This window comes from Blennius ocellaris (assembly GCF_963422515.1).
Source record: "Blennius ocellaris genome assembly, chromosome: 1".
Lineage (NCBI taxonomy): Eukaryota > Metazoa > Chordata > Actinopteri > Blenniiformes > Blenniidae > Blennius > Blennius ocellaris.
Genome location: NC_137650.1, coordinates 23289989 through 23312877, shown reverse-complemented (window position 1 = coordinate 23312877; position 22889 = coordinate 23289989). Strand labels below are relative to the sequence as shown.

The 22889-nt window shown below is 40.7% G+C and overlaps 1 protein-coding gene across 1 annotated transcript in view; it reads right to left on the bottom strand.

Moving 5' to 3' along the window:
- Positions 1-22889, bottom strand: part of zfhx3b (zinc finger homeobox 3b) — an 83137-nt gene that overhangs the window by 15357 nt on the left and 44891 nt on the right. Inside the window, exon 5 of the mRNA XM_080499083.1 lies at positions 6934-7041. Within this exon, the coding sequence (XP_080355209.1) occupies positions 6934-7041 (108 nt within the window). The remainder of the gene's footprint in view (positions 1-6933; positions 7042-22889) is intronic.

Below are 22889 nucleotides of genomic sequence, written 5' to 3'. Positions count from 1 at the left end.
AAAATGTCCACACCATCACAGTCACGAATGGTAAGCTTTCTATACACAGCAGGACAAAGACAAGAAAAAGAAATACATAAAGACTAATACGCCGAAGACAAAATAGTTATTATCACTTGACTATAACTAGCAGAGAAGTAAAGTGTGAGGGGGGAGAAGACTTGAATTTTCATGTGAACACAAGAGCAGTTAACTCGCAACTAATGTGTAAAAGCACATGCATTCAGCTTGGAGAGTATGCATGGAATTAAGCATCAAGCATCCTCTCAGCAACATGACTGAGAGGTAAACATACTGTAAGTGTTAAGTATATTTCACTTCCACAATTGCTCAATTGGCGCCAGCATGGTTAAACAAGTGGCTGTTTATGTTGAAGCACTGGAGAGCTCCTGCAGAAGGACCCAAACCGACTTTTTAGTGCTGGTGCTCTATGTTTATGTGAAAGAATGTGTGTGGGAAGGCAGAGGGAGAGGGGTGAGGTGGGGGGGGGGGGGGGGGGGGGTGCTGAAGAAGCTCACTCAGAGGCAGTCTCTGTCTCGTCATGGCCAATTATGACTCCATAAATCTGATCAATCGCTTTTCTCTTAAGAACACTACACCCCAACACCATCACCGGCACCGCGACTAACATCTAACTACTGTATCCAATTTTTCTATGTCAGAGGTGATGAAAAACTGACTGAAACATTGGAAAGAAATGGAAGCAAAAACTTTTACCTCTTCCCCCCAACCCCTCTGCCATTATATACAGTCTAACTCGACAAACATTGTTGTCCAAGCGTTGATGAGCGTACAGATGTGACACAAGGATCTATAATACAAACCAGTGATCAGAACCAATAACCGAAACATTGTGTCTTGCAGGGTACAAGATTATTACAGGAACAGTGTACTGTTAAAAAGGCCAAAGAACAACAGTCCCTGGGTACAGGTGTGAAATATAGCTGGCAACAATTAGAGGTTTGAGAGCCCCTCCAAAAAAAGGTTATATTCTTCAGTCATTCTGAAAAGTTACTTCTCAGGTTAGTTTCATTCCAAGTTAACGCATGACCAAAGGATAATTTAAACATGCCCAAAACAAAAGTGTTTTTGTGTATTGAAACATCAGTGGCTGATTTAATCAGCAATGTTTCTTCCATGCACATACGAGGCATCCACAGGGGCGACCACACGACACCCCCTGTTAATGACCTTAATGTCTGCCAGAAGCCAGCCTGTTACCCAGGCCCCTTTAAGACTGGTCTTTAGACATGGGGCCCCATCGACATCAAGCATGTTCTGACAGATACATGGGGTGAGCTTTTGTTTGGAAGCACAAAGGCCAGAGCAAGAGAGGAAATAAACAAAAAAACAAAAAAACAAAAAAACTGAGTCAATTAAGTGATTATTAATTCATGCCCCCTTTCCGTAAACCAGTGGCTTTTGAGTCCCGTAAGTGAATTAGACTTTGGCACCTTGTCTCTCTCCACAGCTGGACTGTATAATTCAGGCAGCAAAGGGGCTGTTGGCATACTGCACTGGTCTCGGGAGCAATCACAACCTTGTTGTGCTTTCAGGGGGAGAAAATAGATGGTTGCTGGACAGACTGGCTCAAACAGTACAGACTGAATTAACCACAACGGGTAATCTGCCTTTGAAATCTTCCAAGACAACAATCCCAGTTTTAATAAAGGTTTTCCTGTGAGAGGTTAACCACATTCTATAAAGTTGCAAAAACAATATGTAAGGATGCGAGATACGGAAAAATGATTCGGCGGGGATTCCCTTCCTACTGACCAAGATCAGGTGCTCTCCCACATTCTTACTACAAGTCTTGTCTTGGCATAACAGTTTCAAGCAGTGGTTGTGGGAAAAAAAACACAACCTCTCTCATCCACTCTGTCCATGCCAGAAAGGGTGGATAGCTTAATCCACAGTCTGCCATTCAGTTGAACTTTGATGACAATTTGTATATGGAGTGAAACTCAATGATCGTTGATGGTACACTTTGTGAAAAGTGTGCCTTCTGATCCCCAGCTCCTTAAAACCTTTCACCTTCACACTGCTCAGACCTTGTGACACCCCTCTGCTTCCAGCAGTGTGGAAAATCCTCACCTCCATTCCCTCAGCAAGTTGGCCATTAATATGGAGATGATTCAACTCCCCGAGTGGTGCAAGTCATTTTCTTTCAGTGCTGTACTAACAATACCTGGATATTGTCTTTTTCTTTTCCCATTTCTATCCAGGTTTTTAATCTACAGTCTGTGTCAGAGCCCAGAGCAATAAAGGGCAGTGTTTCATTTCATTTTATATTTGTAAGGTAATTATTCTGCATTAATAAAAACGAACAGCGAAACCCTGGACTGAAAACTGATACTGGAGGTACATGTGAAGTAATTTCTAATATTAATAAAGTCCAAATAAATGTGAAAATAAGAAAACAAAAGCTTGGAGGAGAGAGAGTGAAAATATTGTGTTTTAGGTAGCATGAATTGGTAGAATTAACAGGGGTTTTATTAATCTATAGGTGGCTGAACAACAGAATGACAAGTTGTTCACCTTTACAGGACGCAGCACGAGCACTTGACTATTAAACACTCCGTGGTAAAACTCATAAACACCAAGCTTTCAGGGAGTTGTCTCACAAACAAGGACAATTTATGGCCTATTATCTTCAAAGACAAAAGGAATTATAATGTGAGGGATGACAAACAATGAAAGGACGTGATATGAATATGTAAATATTTTTCAGTGCTCTCGCACCCGATTTCTCACCCTACTTCGGGTTTAAAGGCAATAACATATCACCACCACCGCACTGAACGTCTTCCAGTTGAAAATAGCAAAAACATAAGCTTGTAAAAATGTGATTGTAACAAACTGAAGGCAAGCAATTTGAACTTTCAGTCACAGATAATGTTTAATCTACATGTGTGCACTGTTATATGGAAAACAACTCATAAAATCAGGCAAGGCTGATTGTAAATGAGCAGCATACCAAGGATAAAAGCACAAGACATGAGCAGACTGCAATGCCACGGTGCTGCATCTAGGGGATGCTAATCACTATGTTCGTTATACAGATTAAATACAGCAGCTACAGTGTACATGTCTCCCTCTCATCCACACCTCACCTGTACACACACTTACTCACACGACCAGCCCACCCACGCACACATACACAAGCAGTATTCAGCTGCTCAGACTTTGTTTAGACAGTTTTAGAGCTTTGGTGTCAATGCTTAACTGAAAATAGTTTGAGACCACTTTTAACACCTGTAAAACCCTATTGTTGGAGCCTGGTAAGAAAAACAGCGAGGGCAGGTTTTGCACAATATTCTGTGAAAGGCTCAAACTAATGTGAGAGTTATGGTCTTGTCAAATAAATCTGTTCAGCATCTGTTTAGAAATGCATAGCAAGGAAAAAATAAACTGTCGCTGTCTCTTTGCAAAAAATTCCTTTTTTTTTTTCAAATTCAGCCATTCTTCGCAAGCTGAAGAGGTGTACTGAACTGCCTGTTCAGGTAAAATTGCACACCTTAATTGTGGGTAAATATACATTTCATCTAATTTGTATAATCCATTAAGCCCAGTGTTTTCAGAACAAAAAGTTCTGCTTCCACATGTCATGAAGTTGGATAATACCATTATAATTTGTTCACTGGCTGAGTTTAAAAAAGGGAGAGAAAAAAAACAGTTTGCTGCAGCTAATCGAAAGCTAAAGTGGAACCTGCATGTCACCTTTAATTGGTGCTTATCAAAACCACGTCAAAATACACCTACACACTTAGCTCAACAACACAGGCAGACACTGAAATTGTAAATGGCAGAAAAAAGATCTCATAATAAATGCAAATTTGCATGTTTGTATTTGACAAGTTGAGTTCATTTGCCTGTTTCATATGAACTTGCCGAGTGGGAACTTTGAATCTTGTATATATAGATTGTTTTATATATTTCTATATCCCCTTGTTGCCGTTTACTCTCGTATTTCTACAACAGGCCTGTCAGAGTACTTCCCCTCCATGCCTCATATGTACTTTCAGTATTCTTAAAATGAATCTAAGGAAAGTAAAAAAATTAAATAAATAAATAAATATATATATATGAAAAAATATATATCAAGCTCAATTGCACTGGATGGTACTCCATTACACCCATGATATGAGAAACTATTTTGGAAATTTGGATATGTATTAACTCACCCTTGTCTCTGTGGTTTTTTTTGTTTTTTTTACATTTTGCTCTTTTTGGCCTTACATTTTATTTTCCTTTGCCTCCATCCTTTCTGCCTTGCTCCTTGCTGCATTTCCATACATTCATCTGCTGCTTACACCACCTGCTTTATTGAAGGTAAGGATCCTGCTCCTATGCAGAAGCTCTTCACTGCCAATGCTGTCTCAGCGAGGTGAGAAAAGTGTGAGGAGGGAGGAAAGACTCTCATGGCGGTCCGTTTATACATATTTCATAACGAGCATTAAAAATGACCCTTTGAATTCCTAATCAAGCCAGTTTTCAGCTACCGCCAACATTTAACCATTTTCTTGTGCGTCTGAATGTATATTTACGATCATATTTTTGTATCATCTCAAAACCATATAATGTGTGCAGTGTTGGGAGCATATGACATTTACATATGTCTGAATGCCTTTACATGCACATACAGTATATGTATCATCAGTAGGATATATAACAAAAAAGAACAACAGAATAATGAAGGCATTTTTCAAGAGATGACATGCCAAATACATATGCATTTTACAAAGGCTTCTGATGTACCTCTAAATGATTTTAATGAATACTGAGGAGCTATGGAACCAGAAAGAGAAAATAAGATTGACAGAGGCTTTAAAAAGGAGGAAGCCTTTTTTCTGTGTTCACTAATGCCGTGTGTCTGACAGTGACTGTCTTTTGTAAAGGAACAATGTTGTGCTCCGTTTCAACTGCTACATGACAACGATGAGACGAAATACTTTTGTACTTCTAATGATGGACCTTAGAAACAGCTCAGCCTCAGACAGTGGGAGACTGAGCACCTTTCGTATAAATAACAGGTTCATCCAGCATATTTTAACATACACATCATCTGTACATATACTGTAGAACATTTCCAGACAATCACCAGCCCAAACAAGTGCCCCCCTGTTTATCGAATGCATTGTGAGGTCTTCCTCGCTTTCTCCCGACAAGACAGGTTTTCTGCACTTGCTTTTAAATGGGCATGACATTCATCAATCACACACAAAAAAGTTTGAAGTACAAAAAGAGACACTTCCATTAAACTACAGCTGTCTACCTTTTGCTGACAACACAGCCCTGAACCCACTACCCCAGCATACCCACCCACCTTTTCACTGACATCAAACAGAACCTCAGACTTGGTTCCCTAATGCAATGCTATTTTTAACTAAGCGTTTCTAATAAGCTGCTGGGAAGCTGTAAATTTTTCATATGCAAGCACATACTTCCTTTGTGAAAACACAGAAACACACTTATTTGGTGATTAGCGACTGACAGAGGGGAGGAAAGGAACTGAATATGCTTGTATCAAATTGCATGCCTTTCAAAAAGGAGGAATCCTAATGCGAGGAGTCGTCTTCCTGTGCACCACAGGTATGAGTGAATTATTAATCGGCCAGCTCATTTTAATGCTTTTTAAAGTGCTTTATTTTGATGTGCTAAAACATACTTTTAGCCATATTCAGTCAGGCATGCATATCATTATTTCTCCCATCAAAGAAGAGTGTCGCCCTTTCAAAGCGCACAAACAACTCAGCCTCATTTAAAATAGAAGTTCGAATATCAAAGACGTTTTACAAAGGCTGGGCTTCAAACACTGTGATGAAGTTTTTTTTTCTGCTGCACTTTATAAAAACTTCGGTATGCAAAAGGTCTGAATTGTTTTCCAGCTTTTAACCTGACTAGTGTAAATCAAAACATCCTGCCGTAACACAAGAAGTTAGACAAGTGAAAAGCATCTATTCAGGCCCGTTACTGTTCAGTGTCATCATTATCAGAAATCTCCACTATTGAATAAGAGATGTCTTTACTGGCACTGTTGTTTTTCTAACAGAGGCGTACTAAATAAATCCTGCGTTGAAAAAACTGAAACCATATTTAATATACACACTGCAACTCAAACCTGAGCACAGACGCTCGCTTGTACGCATGCACACAAAAACGTTTAGGGTTTTTTTTGCAATTAAAGTACAGTAAACCAAACTTTTACAAACTCTGTTAGATGTACAAACAGTTCTCCAGTCAAAAAAGGCCCATCAGGCTGTTGACTGCAGCTCAAACTGCTTTCTCTTCAAGAGCTCAACAAAAAGGACAACAATCAGAAATACATGTACTTTGTACGAGAATGTACTCAAGTTGATAATATTTCAAATATATTAACAGAAGTTATTCGCTAAAATGTTCAAAAGCAGTGGCTCATAAATGCATCTTGCACTTGAGAGTTTGATTTGGCCTAAGATCCGCCCCCCTGTCACCAAGCCCAACCCCCTGCTCAGGCCTAACCATCCACACCTGTAAGTAAAAGAGAGCCACTCTGATTTGACAGTATGAAACACAGGTAAGCGTTGTCTTTCCTCCTCATCTGTGTGCAGAAAAGTTTGAGAAGGGGGCAATGCTGTTGCATGTGGTACAGCTTGAGTTACACTCTCAGGCCTGTTCCTCACACCTATTGATCCAAGACAAGAACATGGGTCAAATGTCTTCTAAAAATATTCCTTACATTGTCATTTTTATCCTTTATCTGATGAGATTGGTGGAGCATGAAAGAGTGGTCCTTAAAAACTAGATTAGGATGTTTAATAAAATGTGTTTATTGCCTCAAAAGGGTCTAAATGATTTGATAAAATGTGTTTCATTTGATTTTGTTTAGCACCATTCAGCACCTTAATCCTGTGAGAAGCACTCCCTAAGTACATGTGTAAATATTGGCCTTACCTGTCCCTTTGGTGAGCTCCTTCTCCCCCCCACTTTCTCTGTCTTTGGTTTGGTCCTCCTGGTCTGTGGTGGTCTCACTAGCAGCCTCCACATCCTCGCTCAGCTCTCCTGAAGGGGGAGGGAGAACGGGATATGTAAATCACCACGCCATCAGAATTGGTGGAAGCACTTAAAGGGACGGCAGCGTTTTTTTCTATAGGAGCTTGCAACAATTACATTTGCTGACACACAGTTGCAAGGCGAGCAGACAAAGAGGGCAGAATCTGCTTTCTGTCCTGCGCTGCCTGATGTCACTGTGAAATGTATTCTGACGTGAATTATAAAATCAGAACTGAATTATAATTGAACGGAAAAGGCAAATATTCTGTCCTTTATGTTGTCATTATTATTATTATTATTAGTAGTAGTAGTAGTAGTAGTATATTATTGTAACTAAGTATTCAAAACCATGAGACAAATCTGGTTTCTTCCGTTTAAAGTGGACATAAAACTGTGGTTGGGGGGAGCACACGTGTCTTGGAGGGGGCGGATGGAAAAATAATTGTGTGAGCGGTATCCTTCAAGAGAAAGAGCTTATATTAAATGAGCCCCCATTTTCTTTCTTTCTCACGCACGGACACACACACGTGTGCACACACAGTCCCCTGTTGCAATCTGCTAGGTTACTTACCAATACAAACCTCTTTTCACTTCTGTTATCCTACTATGGCAAAAAAAAAAAAAAAAAAAATCATAAATATTTAAAACTTTCAGAGCCACAATTCATTTTATTTTTATGCCAAGTCAAAGGCAGGAATCCCCTGTAACCACCTTAAAAGCCTCAGCTCGATATATCAGGCCATTTAGGAACGTCGAAGTCCAAACAATGGATATCCAATAACGCCATTTGTAAGTAACACACAGAGGAAAAGATAGCAAAAACAGATAATAAAAAGGGCATCAATCTTTTTTATTTCCCTCCAGTGCCCCCTGAACATCCCCTTTGCCTGTTAAGTTTGTTTAAAAGTAGTGAGACTTGCATGCAAGAGCATTGATTTGACAACAGTAAACTAGGCCGCAGTCAATAGGCCCTATCAGTTATTACACAAGTCAGCTAATTCTCAGCAAATGTACTTAAATGCTCTTTTGAAAATGCTTTCATGCTTAGGTCTCTACTATATGAGCTATTGATATATTGACAAAGCTACAACAGCTACTGAAATATCCTGTTCAAGTATTCAGCCCTGCAGTCATCACACATCCAATCTCAGCTCACCACATGACTACCCACAACCAAAACCACTTTGATGATGGTACATTATCCCCAACACTTGCTTTCAATGTGTTGATACAGGTATGGACGTGTTGCATACCATGTCTACGGTTAGTATTGTATTCTCCCACTCCTAATATAATATTGCTTTATTCACAGGCCTGTCCTTAGCATTCTTAGACATCAATAAAATATTTGAATGCATTGTTTTTGTTATTTTTATGTGGTGAACAGCTGAAACAAATTCATATAGAAATAAGTTATACGTTCAAGTGAAAATACATTAAATTAAATTACTGTTTTGTAGTCTGACATTTTTTTCACTGCTGTGTGTATGTGTCTCATTTACTAGCTTAAAAAAAGGCATGGATATTTCAAATATCAACAATACATTTGTCTATTTTTATTACAAATGCACAAAATATTTTCTTTGTCTGGGTTAACTGGATGCACATAATGGCGTTAAAATAATAATGAATGCTTATTTCAACAACAATGTTATTATTGTTATTCTGCATCTGAATGAATACGGAGAAACTGTCATTTTTTCCTTCTTTTTGTAAAATAACAAGGTCATTGGAAAACACTGTTATATTGCCAACAGGAAAGGAGCAGCATCCTTTATTTCCTGCTTGCTGGTACGGTTGTTTTATGAAACAGCTGCCTGATGAGTGATAGGCGTATGGATTTTGTTGTTAGACATTACAGCTAAAAGCAAACTGTGAGCCAATGCTGTTATGTCTAAATAACAGTATTCAAAAGGGATCACTGGCTACTTGTGTTAGTTTCTTTTTTATTTTTAAGTGTTCTGTAGATTCTCCACACAATGAGGAGAATTTTGTTCTTTTATTTTTAACCGTGTGTCTATTATGTTTCCAAGGCAACCTATAAATTCCATGCAGCGCTGGTGAGGCGGATCTCAAACATTCCCAGAAATAAAAAAAATAAAAAAACAAAAAAATAGATCTGCTGCAGTCTCCAAATCCCATCTAACTCCTGCCTGTATAAATCTCCACAACTGAGCAAGAATTAGGATACTGTACAACTGCATAGGTGCTCAGATTACAAAATAATCCCCAGGTAAATTTTTTAACCTTTAAAAATGGGGCAAAGTGTCATTTCTTAGCTATGTGACACTTGTAGTGAGACTAATTCCCCACCTACGCATTAATACACACTTTGTGCTTGAACATTACTGTGATAGGCAGCCAACATTCTAATGCTATTCAGCCTGCCTGTACCCACCCCCAATGTCCTACATGCACGTGTTCAACAATGTTGTTGTTTTTTTCCGCCTCATGTTTTCTATACTTCTTTATTTAGATGTTTAATCAACTTATATGACACATTCAGTGCACACAGCACAGAGACCCATCCATAATTTATGCAGAAATGCAGACGTTTAATTCCAGGAGAAGCGTTACATCTTTAAGTGGCAAATGGCTTTGCCTATTTCTTGTCTCATCTACAGCAGTATCACAGAATGATTAAAGCTAGGCTGACTATAATTAATGAAAGGTCATGAGTGGCCTAAGAGTAGGATGCAAATGGAAGAGACACTAAAACTGCAGCCATAGATTAACTTGAAAATAGATTAGGAGAAACACTCAAAGCTATGGCAGCAGGCCATTTCTAACCCAAATCTGAGAGATGTAAAGGACAATAGCCCGGAGGTTGTCTTCTAATTAATTGTCTTCATTAACAATCCTAATACAATGATATGAAACAGTTCCATTAATCTAATCATGCAAGCTGAATAAGCTCATTGCGACACAGAGATTACGCTCATTTATTCTGGGCATATAAATATCAGCTTTGCTCTGCCAGTCACTCAGAGGGGACAGTTCATGAGTTCCCTTTTCCAGCATTGCGCACACACCCGCACACATGCACGCACGCACGCACACATGCACGCAAGCAGGCCCCATCCAGGAGCTCAGCGCTCTTCCCCTCTTGTGTTTTGGCAGTGAGATTGCAGAGTCTTAATCAGACCCATAGGTGTCACTCTATACAAGCTGGGAGAGAGCAACTGGCACACACACATTTAATGAGGTGCAGGGGGGAAGGGGCTGAGCAGAAACAGACAGAAACACACAGGGAAGGGGAAAAGAGAAGAAATATGTGGAGATGACAAAAGCAGATGCTATGCAAGAGCTGTCCAGTGAAGATGAGACACTGAAAATGGCAAGATTACCTTCAGATGAGAGAGAGCAGCCTTCCTTTCCCCTGAAGAGCAGTGATTACACTAATGCTAATCAGACTGACAAGCACAAACGGCCTAATAAATAATTGATGGTAACCACTGCACTTTCCAGTATTCCTTCCCAGACTGTAGAGAAGAGCAGCGGCAAGTAATAATAGTCACTCTAGATATCTTTCACTAGGTCAGGCTCCTCCTCTATCCTTGGCCTCAGCAGAATATACTGCTGTGATGATAGCTGCCGCTCTTAAAGTACAGAATTCTGGTCCTACCTGAGAAAGGCTCCAGTGTTCCTGAAACAGCAGTGGCAGCCTGCTCTTTTTGTTGCATATACAGTACCTCAGTCAACGATCCTGTCTTATCTATCTCGCTTGGCTTTCGTAAGTCATGGAGAACCAGCGCGGGGGCTGAACTGAGCTTCTCCCTCTCGCTGGCTCTCAAGTACTGGAAGCGAGAGTTGAGCTCTGGTTCTCTCTCGGCTCTTGTGTGGAGCTGCCTGCCTAAGCTCTCATTACTCTCATTATGATTATTGAGGCTGTTGTTATCATTTTAACCAGGTGTCACAGGAGCTTCACTGTAAATCAGAGAGGTGTTCTCCCCCTGCTTTATCCAGGGCCGGACAGCTTCCTTTTCTTTAGCACTGCACTGTCGGATAAAAAGCAATCTTATTTCACACTTCACAGACTATCTTTCTCCCCTACTTCTTTTTAAAAATCCCCCTCTTGCTCCCCCGTCATCCCTTGCACCCCTTCCTTATATCAAAGTTGCCCTGACTCTGGACAAGAGGGTGCAAAATGAAAGTGACAGGAGGGTACCATGGGACAATGAGACACAGGGCCCATGCTGAGGGCTTTCATGCATTGTCCGTTCCTCATATCAGCACCTCTGTGCCCCATATACAAGACCCCCCCCCCCCCCCCCCCCCTCCTTTTAAAAGCACAACACATAGGAAAACACTCCCACCCTTTGTGGATCCCCCCCCATTCTCGACATGCATATGCTCACTGAAGCTCTCTTCTTATGTACTCACGAGCTACAAATTCATAAAACCACAAGTGAACGAAACATGACCACAACATCGCCAAAGTCAAGAGCAGCTTTTGGTTATGAACAAGCAGTTAACCACAACATCATCAGTAACCGTAATGGCCATGGCCTGACGACACATAAAGCAGAATTCAAGCATGTAAATAAAAGTCATTGAAATGACTCACAAAACATTCATCACTCCGATGATGTGTCATGTACTTGTGATATTTATTAAAACTGATATCAGTTTATATTCAAAACACAAAGAATGATATGTAAAACAATGCCAGGTGTCGAAAAATAAAAACATTTTAGGTTGGTTGTGGTGAGACGTCACAACATTACAAATACACCTGCAAACATACACACAATATAAAAGTATGCAGTATAGAAAATGCATACTCTTCCTTTCTTACTCATGCTCTCGCTCCCTCTCACCCACACAAGTTCACATTTTGAAAGGAAAGAAGAGTGAGCTACCTCAGCGCTGCTGGTCGGAGTTATGTGTTAGATTCCTGACCTGTCTATGGGGGGACTCGTTGGCCTCTCCCTGCTGGCCCTGCTGTGACCTCAGGATCTAAATGTGAATGAATACTTTGTGTCTCCAAGGGGCTGAGGGCAAGAGTAAGGGAGGCAAGGAGGGGTGATATAGTGGAGAAGGAGGAGGTGCAGAAGATGGAGGAGGGGTGCAAGGGTAAGGCAGCTAATAACAAAAAAAAAAACTTTAAACAGTGAGTTAATCACAAACAGCAGTGATGGCTCACACTGCTCTCCTGGTGGTGCCCGCTCATCAAACAGCTCATAGCTCCTGTACACAAAACTTAATTTCATCCCTCTCGCATCTCAAAGCCACTGCCCATGTTTCAGGATTCACAGTGTATTCAGGTCAGATTTTCCGTTTTTAAAAAATTTTTTTTATATATTATTATTAACAGATAAAATAGATCTCAAAAAAACACTTTGGGAGCGGATAATTTCACTGCTTTTGCACTCTTGATATTTAGTAAATTAGGAAGTTATCAAGCACATTGTAAAGAATTAAATATTCTCCCTAAAGTGTTATCTCGGGGGAAATCATGCTAATTAGAAATACTTCTCATGATAATGGCATGTTTAGATACATTACAAATAAAGTGGATAAAGTGAGTGCTGCTCCAGTTATTTTCTCTTTGTGTTTTACTTCGGTGATGAAGGAGAGGAGGATCTAGGTTAATGTGGCTACACAGGGACTGAGCATTCAGGGACTGCTCACTCTTCTGCCCCATCAGACACACACACGCACCACACTGAGTTCCTTGAATGCCCAGGATGACGACTCCTAACTAACACATATTATGTCCACAATGGAAGATGCAGACTGTGCTTTTCCCTGCTAGGACAGTAGGCTAAAAGCCTGGATGGGGGCAAAAGCGTCACCGGGCCATGCTCTTCCATCTACTCTGCCTGAGGGACATGGTCCTGCACAAAGAGTCACTCTGCCTCTCTGCCTCTCTGCCACCCTCCGCCATGCATTTATGCTTATCGTCTTCCACCGCTGCCCCCTCTTAAATCAACCTCCTTTTTATTAATGCATCTTTTTTTTCCTGTTTTCCTCTAGCTCACACTACAATACCTTCACCTATTTACAGCTAGTCAAAGGGACCAAACATAACAGGGGTGGGTTGACGGTCTATGGGGGTGGCTGAAGGGGTGTGTGAAGAGAGAAAAAAAAAAAAAGCAAAAAGGGAGGGGCGGGGGTGGCGGTGGGCATCACGGCTGTCATAAAGGGCAATCACATCAACTCTGAAATATTCACCAGTGGGTTGGAAAATGCGATGGTACAGTTATGACAGGCGAACAGGCAACTCCCCCCACTCTCACCCACAGTCCCCCGCCCTCCTCTCCATCAGGGCGGAAGCATGGTGGACACTCTGAATATGTATAACCCGGAAAATGTATTGATTTTTCATTTGGCAAAAAGGGACACAAAAGTCACATAACCTGAAACTGTCACAGCTCTTTTGTTCATAGCTCATCTCTCCTGATGTTTGGCTTTTGCCACAAACTCTCTTTAATTACCAGGTACAGTGAGCTTCAGAGCCTTTCTCCACAGAGACACAGCCACATGCAGCCTGCTGGGCTTAACAAGACAGCCCACATCTATTATATATGACATACACCCAGCAGCTTTTGTTTCATATCTGACTAATAAGCGCACTGAATATGACTATACCCACAGTTTGTTTTGTTATTATACACAAGATACTGTGCAAAAAGCTTTCCTGAAGAAAACCTTGAAAATTAAAAATATTGCATGCCACTTTAAAAATAGCACTTTCATACTAAAAGCTAATGCTGGATAGTCCTGGCATTTATTTGATGTGCTTTTCTGAAGCACTTCTGCTTAACATGAAATTCTATTATAGATCAAAGTTTTGCCAAGGTAACAGGCAGGTGCTTGTATGTTTGTCTGAGTGTGCACACTATGTGTATGTGTGTCCATTAACAGGTAATAATCTGTTTATCTCTCCTTTTAGACACTGCAGACCAGTACAGTGGACTGTCTGAAAAAGATCTGTCGATTTATTGAATACACCATTTGCATATCTTTGTAGTGCTTCCATCTGCCTGTGGACTGTTCTGTGGAGGTATTAGCTCAGAAAATCAATGTTGCCATGGTTGGATGTATGTAGCCCCTACCTCGGCGCGTGTTAGGAGTCCGGCTCATCGCTCCCACATGGGTCCTATTTACATGAGTCCTGCCGGCAGAGGCTTTCCTGCCAGTTCTTCAATCTTTGTAAACTTAAAGTACACAAACATATTTCTCAGCATGCCCCTCCAGAGTGGGCTGGTTTGCCATCCTCCTCTCTGGTCGTTCGGCCTCCCTGTCTCCATCCACAGCCCTGGGCTTGACTGTCTGTTTGTTTATGAAAGCGTACGCAGAGATAAAACAGAATCTGACAAGGTTATGAATACCAATTTTGCTAATCAATTTTATTTAAAATATAAAATGTAGTGTATCATTGATGTGTGTTTTCTCTCAAAGGTTCAGTGGTCTGCTAAGTTCAGAAGTTTGAAGATAGTTAAGAGGAGAGATAGAGTATGATAAGCCCGGGCTAGTTCTGATGCTTTATTTCATATTACACTTATTTTAATTGATTACATCACAGAACTGTAGTGATATACTGTACACAAAAACAGCACAACATAACTTTGTTATGGATATTTTTTTTCTAGTGGAGAGATTGCACTGAATACCCTGGGTAAGTTGTCTTCTAACAACCACCTGGCTGGTTGCTCATAGCTAATTGCTAAAGAAATCCAATGATTACATTGCACAGGCACTTTAAAACATCCATGAGAGTGCGAGCACTTATTGAAAAAAAGCTTTCCCTACCTCTATCCACTCAGTTTCTAATACAAATCAAACATAGGGAGCTTTCTTTCACCATTTGTCTTTCTTTCTGTTCCTCTTTGCATAGCCCATCCATTACTTTCACATGAAATATGAAAAGGCAATATCCTCTCTGTGTTTGTACTGAAGCGTAATGCGATTGTGTTGTCATTTATAGGAAATAATCACAAACCTCTCTTTCATTTTCCAGTTCAAATAACCATGAAAAATTAGCCTTCAATGTCAGGGAGGACAACAAAGGGATGCACACACACTATTGCTTCACCACCGCGCTTGACATTTCTCCTTAATAGGAAAACGGGTGGTTGTTTCTCTCTTTCTTTTTCAATCTTTCTTTTTCTAACCTCTTTTTTTTTGACCTAATTAAAAAGTTCTGCACTCAGATCTTTTGTAAATCTCTCTTGCGTCTTTATTCAGTGTATCGTCCACATAGTAAAACAATTTGGAGGGTTGGAAAACTCTGGTTCTGCGCACACTGCACCCCGCTCATTAGCACCCCCAGCACTTGTCTGTTAATGGCTACTGTTGAAGGGAGATGTCGCCAGACAGCCACTATGGGGCTCAGGTCACCGTGACTACCGTCCAGTAGCCAGATGGATAAATAATTCAAAAGCTATCAGACTCCCTGGCAGCACAGCCGTCCCAAAAACACACACTCAGGACACAGTTTGTAAGGGCCTTCCTAGCAGATCAGCATTTAGCCCTTACAAATGATGTACAACCAGATGTCTGTACAAGACCCCACACAATTAGCTTTAGCTGTAGTTTGAGGATTCTTTTAATTTAGAGAAATCCTTATTTTCACTGTGTGCAGCAAAGTAATAGTAATCGCTTTCTGTTATACTGCCATTAAATGCTTAATAGGCAGGTTGTTTTTCACAGTAATTATGTACCAAATAATCAACTAACTCCGCAATGCAATTATAGGAGATGCATTTGGATGAGTTAGATTTTTGTTTGCAATCATAGACACAGAGAAATACAACAAAACAAAAAATGATTCTGCAAGGTGTTTCATAAGATGAATCTATGATTATCAAATTGATTCTGTAAATATCTTAGTGAAGGAAAGTCTCAAAAGTGAAGCCACAGATACAGATTTTAATATTGTGTTTTTTTTTAGTTCCCAAAAAGACTTGAGCTCAATGCGACTGAAAAGCGGTAAACCTTCAAAGTCACAGAGACAACACCGGTACAGGTCTGAATGTTTCTCTGGGTAATGAGGCATTTCTCTGCCGAGATTCAATGTTGTCCTCTTTGTTCCTGTGAGGAGAGGTTTAATGAAAACTATATTAAAACTAGATAACAAAATCACAAATAGACGTCTATTCAAATGCAGTGTATGACTCCTATGATATTCTTAAGATCCTTATTTGCATACTTTTAAAAGTGGATTTCATCAGGCAGTATGGTTTGTGATGCATATAATGAAATTTCCTCTCAAAAGGCTAATGAAAAAGACTCATCTCATGCAATTAGCAGCTTCTTTATTCACTTCTTATAATGTATTAATTTATTATCATATAATTCTGGCAGGATTATTTATTTATTTGATTAGGCGCACACCTTACAGCCTTAATTACAAAATAGACTCTTGGCGAGATGATAGGATGCAGAACGCCAATGCAACTATAATTTTATATCTAGTTATCCTTCTAATCTCAGTGGTATGTCCAGCCTGCATTAATCTGAGCCTAGTCAGTATGCCTGAATGCTTTAGGCTTTCAGTTTTACCTGAGATTGAAAACTACCTCAGAATGACACTTGACAGAGCAGGCCTACACAGTTCACCCTGCATGAGCTCTTGCTCTTTTTTTTTCTTTTTTTTTTAATTGGCAGCGCCTACCCACTTGTTCAGCTGAGCATACCCTCTTGGAGTGGGTCAGATATGCTCTCCTCCCTCAACAAGTGTAGATCAGTAACTTGTATTTCTAGCCAAAAATATAAAGGTATAGTTTCATGCAGTGTTGAATTCTTAAACAGAGAACAACTTATACAGAGAGGGTGTGCTGAAAGCTCTTAGAAGGGAGAAACTGTGCTGCCCGCTGCACTGCTCTCCAGAGAAGGAGACTTGGAGTGATTACAGTCAAACACTGCTACTTGGTTATCTTTGGCTCAGCCACAGGAGAGGGAAAAGACGAGACAGGAAAGGAAAAAAGATGGAACTGATGATGTGGCGAAAACATGGGCCAGCTGCTCCAAAATGACCAAAATGACTAGTTGCATCTGATACTGTTCTTGTAAAATTTACCCTATGCTAAAAAAGAAAACCCACAACATCCCCAGTAGCAATCACTGGACCCAGAAAATCTTAAGGATGTGCACCAGGACTGTCTGATGTCCACGAGCTGCAACGAGCTCCTTCACCAGAAGGTACATTCTTTCCAAGCAATGTCAAGAATAGCCCTTAAGGAGAAGGTGAGGGAGGAGATGTTATTAAAGATACATTTCAAATGTCCTTGGATTTTGAAGTGGAGGCCAATTAAATGGCCTTGTAGCATCCATTTTGTGCCGAGTGAACAGGTATGAATGGGGGGGGGGGGGGGGGGGGGGGGGGGTGACTTGATGGCAGTGGGGATTCAGAGGGGAGAGAAGAGCAGAGTGCACTAGCTGGTAGGTAAGGTACCAGGTCATTCCATCAGCTGACTGCACACAGTGGATCTTTAAATAGATGCACGCATTTTGATAATTTTCTGATATCATATAATTTCAAGCAAAGTCTACTTTTAAAGGGATCTAATGGTTTAAAGATCATAGCTACAAACATTGCATTTCTCCTCCCCCTCCTCTTTCTCCTCGGTTTAATGCTGACTGCGCATATAGTTATGGAAATGAGCACGACCAAGTTGCGGAGTCCCTCGCCTCTCTGAGGCATGGTAAGGGATTAACAACCTCGCCCCTATGGAGACCTAGCCCGCTGCTAAATTGGTACCGTGCTATACCGCGTCTTGCATTTCTATTGTATGCATGTGTGGTTGTTAGTGTTGCTGCTGTTTTTATAATGGATGCTGTTATTGTCCTCGCTGCAGAAGACTCCTCTCACTCATTAGCTAGAGGTTGGTGAGTTAGAGGGTGAAACCCCAATAAGGTAAAAAAAAAAATTAATTATTCATCTCAGTGGTTGGTGTTTGGGTGCAACTACGGGCCCTAAAGCAGGACTCTAACTAGCAGAGGTCTGCCTCTGGAGGACTGCTGAAATAAACAATTGAAACAATGTTATGCCGTGGGTGTCAGTTACTAGGAGAAAGCAAACACTAATCACCAAACTAATCATTAAAACAAGCTGCCTACAATAATATGGCTCTCCGTGGATTTGTGGTTCCTCCCCCGTGTACTGATCCAACATTTTTAAGCTCCATCATGTCCTCAGTCTAGATTCTGCTGCTGGCTCATGAACAGGCCGTAGAAACAATCCCCTCCTCGTCATTCAGCCATAGCTTCTGTTGGCTCCAGCCAGGACCTGTGGCCTCCTGAGAAGGCTGTGATAAGAATTCATTTCTTCCTATTATGTGCTCTTGTCCACTGCCTCAGTTCATCAGTTCAGAGCAACCAAGTCAATGAAAGGGCCTGTAATGAAGCAATCAGATGCAGCCTGGTTCTCTGGGCTCGCCACTCCATTCTCAGCTCCCAGCGCAGGGTGTGTGCTGGGGTGGGGGCGATGATAAGGGAAGAACGGACATAAACCACACAGAGGCATTAATTCAAGACCTTGTCTTTCATAGACTCGAAGATAAGCTGCTCTCACATGTGTTTCCTTGCAGGGCCGCTGGCTTGTGGACATGTTGAGAAAATCATTTAATTTTAAACAGTTTAACTTCATTCATTAGTTTGTTTCATTACATTGAAAAGCCAAGAAGTGAGTTCCCTAACGAGTTGTATGGTAAAAATATGAATAAAGGTCCCAGATATTTCTCTCTTCATATTCCGATGGTTGCAGCAAGCCCTTTTTACTCCATTGTCTCCACTGCCACCCCTTCTCTCCTACGTGCACCTCTTAACAACTCCTCAACATGTGGAAACTATTACTGGGAGTTTGGGAGAGGAATGTATGTGTTGAATCTTAATCGCTGCCTCAAAGTAGGAGATTCTGGGTCTCCTTTGTCTTGTAATGTTGTGAAAGTTTCATTTCAAATTAAAAAAAAGCCTTTTTGATCTACCTAATATTGTTTTCTCTCCCTTCAGGGGCTGGAAATTGGTAGCTGTTTTCTTTGATCAGCCTCTTTTCTCTGCCCGCGACACACACACACACACACACACACACACACACACACACACACACACACACACACACACACACACACACACACACACACACACACACACACACACACACACACACACACACACACACACACACACACACACACACACACACACACAGTAAAAAAACACATATTTTACGGTCTGTTTTATGAAGTGGTCAGGGTTCAACGATAGGGTGCCAAGGCCCAAAAATACACATAACAGAGTAAAAAACGAGGCCGTAAACCTTGGTACCAACAATGATGCTCATAAGTTGCTAACACATTTAAAGTAGAGTCAAACATAGTTTTTGCAACACAAGAAATCCCCCCAAATCTCTTACTTCCAAATGAATGGGTACCTCCTTTTCTACCTTCGCAGTTCACCTGCTGCCAGCTTTGGCAGAAAGACCCTGCAGCTGGATTCTACCTGACAAGAGCTCCTTAACAAGCAACAGTCATTAACCTCAGGAGCAGGCAGCTGCCATGTGATGTAGTACACTCGGCCTGCTGCAGAAGGGCCTTATTGATCCCAGACATACTTGGTGCCTTCCTCGATGTTTAGAATCAATATGCAAATGGCTGCAGCATTGATTCAATATTAATTTTCAATTAGGGAATTCTCTTGGGGTCCTGAGGGGTCAATACCGAACCATTCAGAGGAAAGGCTTGAGCAAGTTGCAGGCATTGACGTTCCTTTACCCGCGACAACTTACTTACTGTTTATTTAGCCTGCCCTGCTGTAAGTCCCGATTAAGGCTTTGGATAATAGGCACAGAGACAGATGGGCCTTTCTTCACTTCTGCAGCACTCATTACATGAACTGGATTTTGGTGTAAACGGCTTGTCTTAACTAATAACTCATCATATCACACTTAGTTTGGTTTAATATTTTGCAGAGTTTTTTTTTTTTTTTTTTTAGGTTAGAGCACCTACTGCATTAAATTAATAATATGGTTTGGTATATGATCCTCACAGCTCACCCCTTCAAGGTAAAATATAAATAAACACATGGATGAAGCTACACAGCAAAGTAGCGGTTTTTGCTCCTTCCTCACACTGAGAAAATCATTGGTCCGAGACCGGTTAGGGATCATTCTGTGTAGAGTTTATTCTCAATATTTGGGGGTTTTCTCTGGGCATTTCTCTTTTCTGACAATCACAAAACATCTATTTCTCGGTAATTTGAGAATCTGAAATGCCTGTAAGTGTGAATGTGAGTGTGCACGGTTGTCTGTCCCTCTGTGTTTGCCCTCTGATTGACTAGTGACCTGTTCAGGGTGAACCCTGCCTTCGTGCACGGTCAGCTGGTATTGTTGCCAGCATGCCTGACTCTGCATTGGATAAAGCAATATAGATAGGTGAATAACTGGATAAGCATGTGAAGAATGGATTAATATATGAATGCTTCCATTACATTTCAATGGGCTAACATGGTATTGTCCTCACATCTATGTTTTAATCAGGAAATGTAAAACACATCACGTTTAAGTGATATTTGTGACTTACAAGATTGAACAAATACATTTTTCAAATGAGCCACTGTAATTAATTGATGCCAGTTACAGATACAGCCTGTAATGCTTTGAGAAAGAAAAACCTTTACAGTAAATGGTTAAAAAGAGACACGGAGGGTGGGGCACAACAATCCGGCACAACAAGGCTGTCATTTATGTACCACTTCATTGTTTCCAAAGTAAACGCAAAGTAACAAGCACCAACTGTCAAACTATACTTTGTATTTTGTTCTTAACAACCAGAGGGCCATTTCCTGTCTCACCATATGAATATGAGATGGCAATGGATGAGGTTATATAGTCCAGGTAAGACAAATGTGGTTTTAAAACACAACAAAAACATTGATTTGTAAGCCTGCTATTATTCATCTCCAGATCATGTCTTTCAGAGAGTGTTTAGGTTTGTTCTATAAATCTTGCTTGCTCTTTTTTGAAAATTGTTAAAACAACAGGTAGTAGTTGTAATATACTTATTTTGACCTAAACAAAACTTGCTTAAAACTTCTCTCTGAACTTTTAGGTGTATGCTACATTTCATTTAGAGCAAAAAAAAAAACATGGGAAGGACTTGGAAATTTCAAAGGCAAGAAGAAAAAAACTTAAATCCCCATATAAAGATTCAAGCTCAACTGGATTAAGATAAAACAAGAGGCCAACAGAGCCCACAAAAAGTGTGATGTCATTCACATCTAATATTAAATATGATACTTTCCAAAAAATATTTCAAAATTGTTTCATTGCTCTAATGTCACTCGATTTGATGTGGCCTGTGAATACTGTGGGACAGATGGTAGACATCCATGTTAACTGATTGAGCAGTAAAGAGGTCGTATGGGAGAATTGCTCAGAGTATAACAGAGATAACCTAGTTGGACTATTTGCTGTGCTTTCCTCTAGATGCACTTCCTGAGGTAATTGGTTTAGGGATAACATTAATTACCACATTGCTCATTAATGGATGAAGCCTTTATTGGTTCCATTGATCAGTAGGACCTGTTAGCCATCATCCTAAGCAATGGTGGATGTAACAAGCTTACATATTGGCATATCAATTAATGCAATCAATTCCTGTCTAGCAGTTGCCATTCCCCCTGTCCACCCCACCCCCTTTCTTTTCCTCTATCATGTATCGGGACGGCTTGGACAAAAAGACCTGTGTTAGATTAAAAAAAGAAACTCACTGAAAGATTTCCTAATTGTTTTCTAAGTTGAGGTAATTGTACATGAGTGATTGAGATAGTGTTAACGGACGTGAAAAATACTCATTGGCCACTGTAGACTGGCGTATGAGTGGAGCAGATGTGAAAACCGTCAAATTTCACACCCCTGGAAGAAATAAAGCTTTATATTTTCTGCAATAAACACTCTATCAACAGTAACTAAAAATTCCAACTGAAATGAAGTTTCTGTTGCATAATTTGGACTTTTACACATGTATAAGGGCTGGATTAAAAAAATTCATTGAGGATGTTTATGATTCAAACTTAATCTTAAATTCATGACAGCATCTATTCAACATTTGCGGCTGATTCACCATCCACTTTATCCCATACAGGAATAAACCCCAACAAAAACCTGCTCGAGAATGTCTTTTTGTGTTAGTTAGTCATTGATTGCAACCTGGAATCCTCTCCGTGCCACACATGCTTGGAAAAGGGTGGCTGACTTCAAATGCAAGGCTGCTGCCTGGTATAACATGGTGAAATGGGTAAAACATCAGGAATGAATGCGAGAGTAGGGTGTGATAACTGAGAGCACACCATGACAAAGTGGAGGGATTTACCGTTGGGCCCGCAGCACTTCATTTGCTTAATAACAGATCATTCTATAAGAAAGTGGCTGCACGGAGGGGGATATCACCCAACGAGGATGTCTCACTTGCAGAAATCCTATTTGAAGACAACACCTTTTGAGCGCTCATCCTCCTCCACGCCTAAGACGATCAACGCGCATGACAGGCCCCATTAATATGACGCCCCATGTAACCTTGCTCTTTCTCCCTCTCTTCCAACAGGAACAAAACTGATAGCCAAGGAGGAGGGGCATTATGTTCTGACGGAGCATGTAACGGGAGGGGTGGTGTTCATTTTGAAAAGATGACTTTCATATCCACGTCTGAGCCACCTCTTCCAAGGTGAAAACGGTGCACACTACAGTGTAAGAGGGAAGTGAGTTTTTTTTATGCCTGTGAGAAAGTTGGGTAGTTGTTGCACTGGATGCAGGTTCCCTCACTTCAGACTTGTATTTCAATTGTCTCCATCACAGCTATGCCCTCCTGACCAACCAGCATCCCACACCACTGAATTAATAACCACACCTTGAA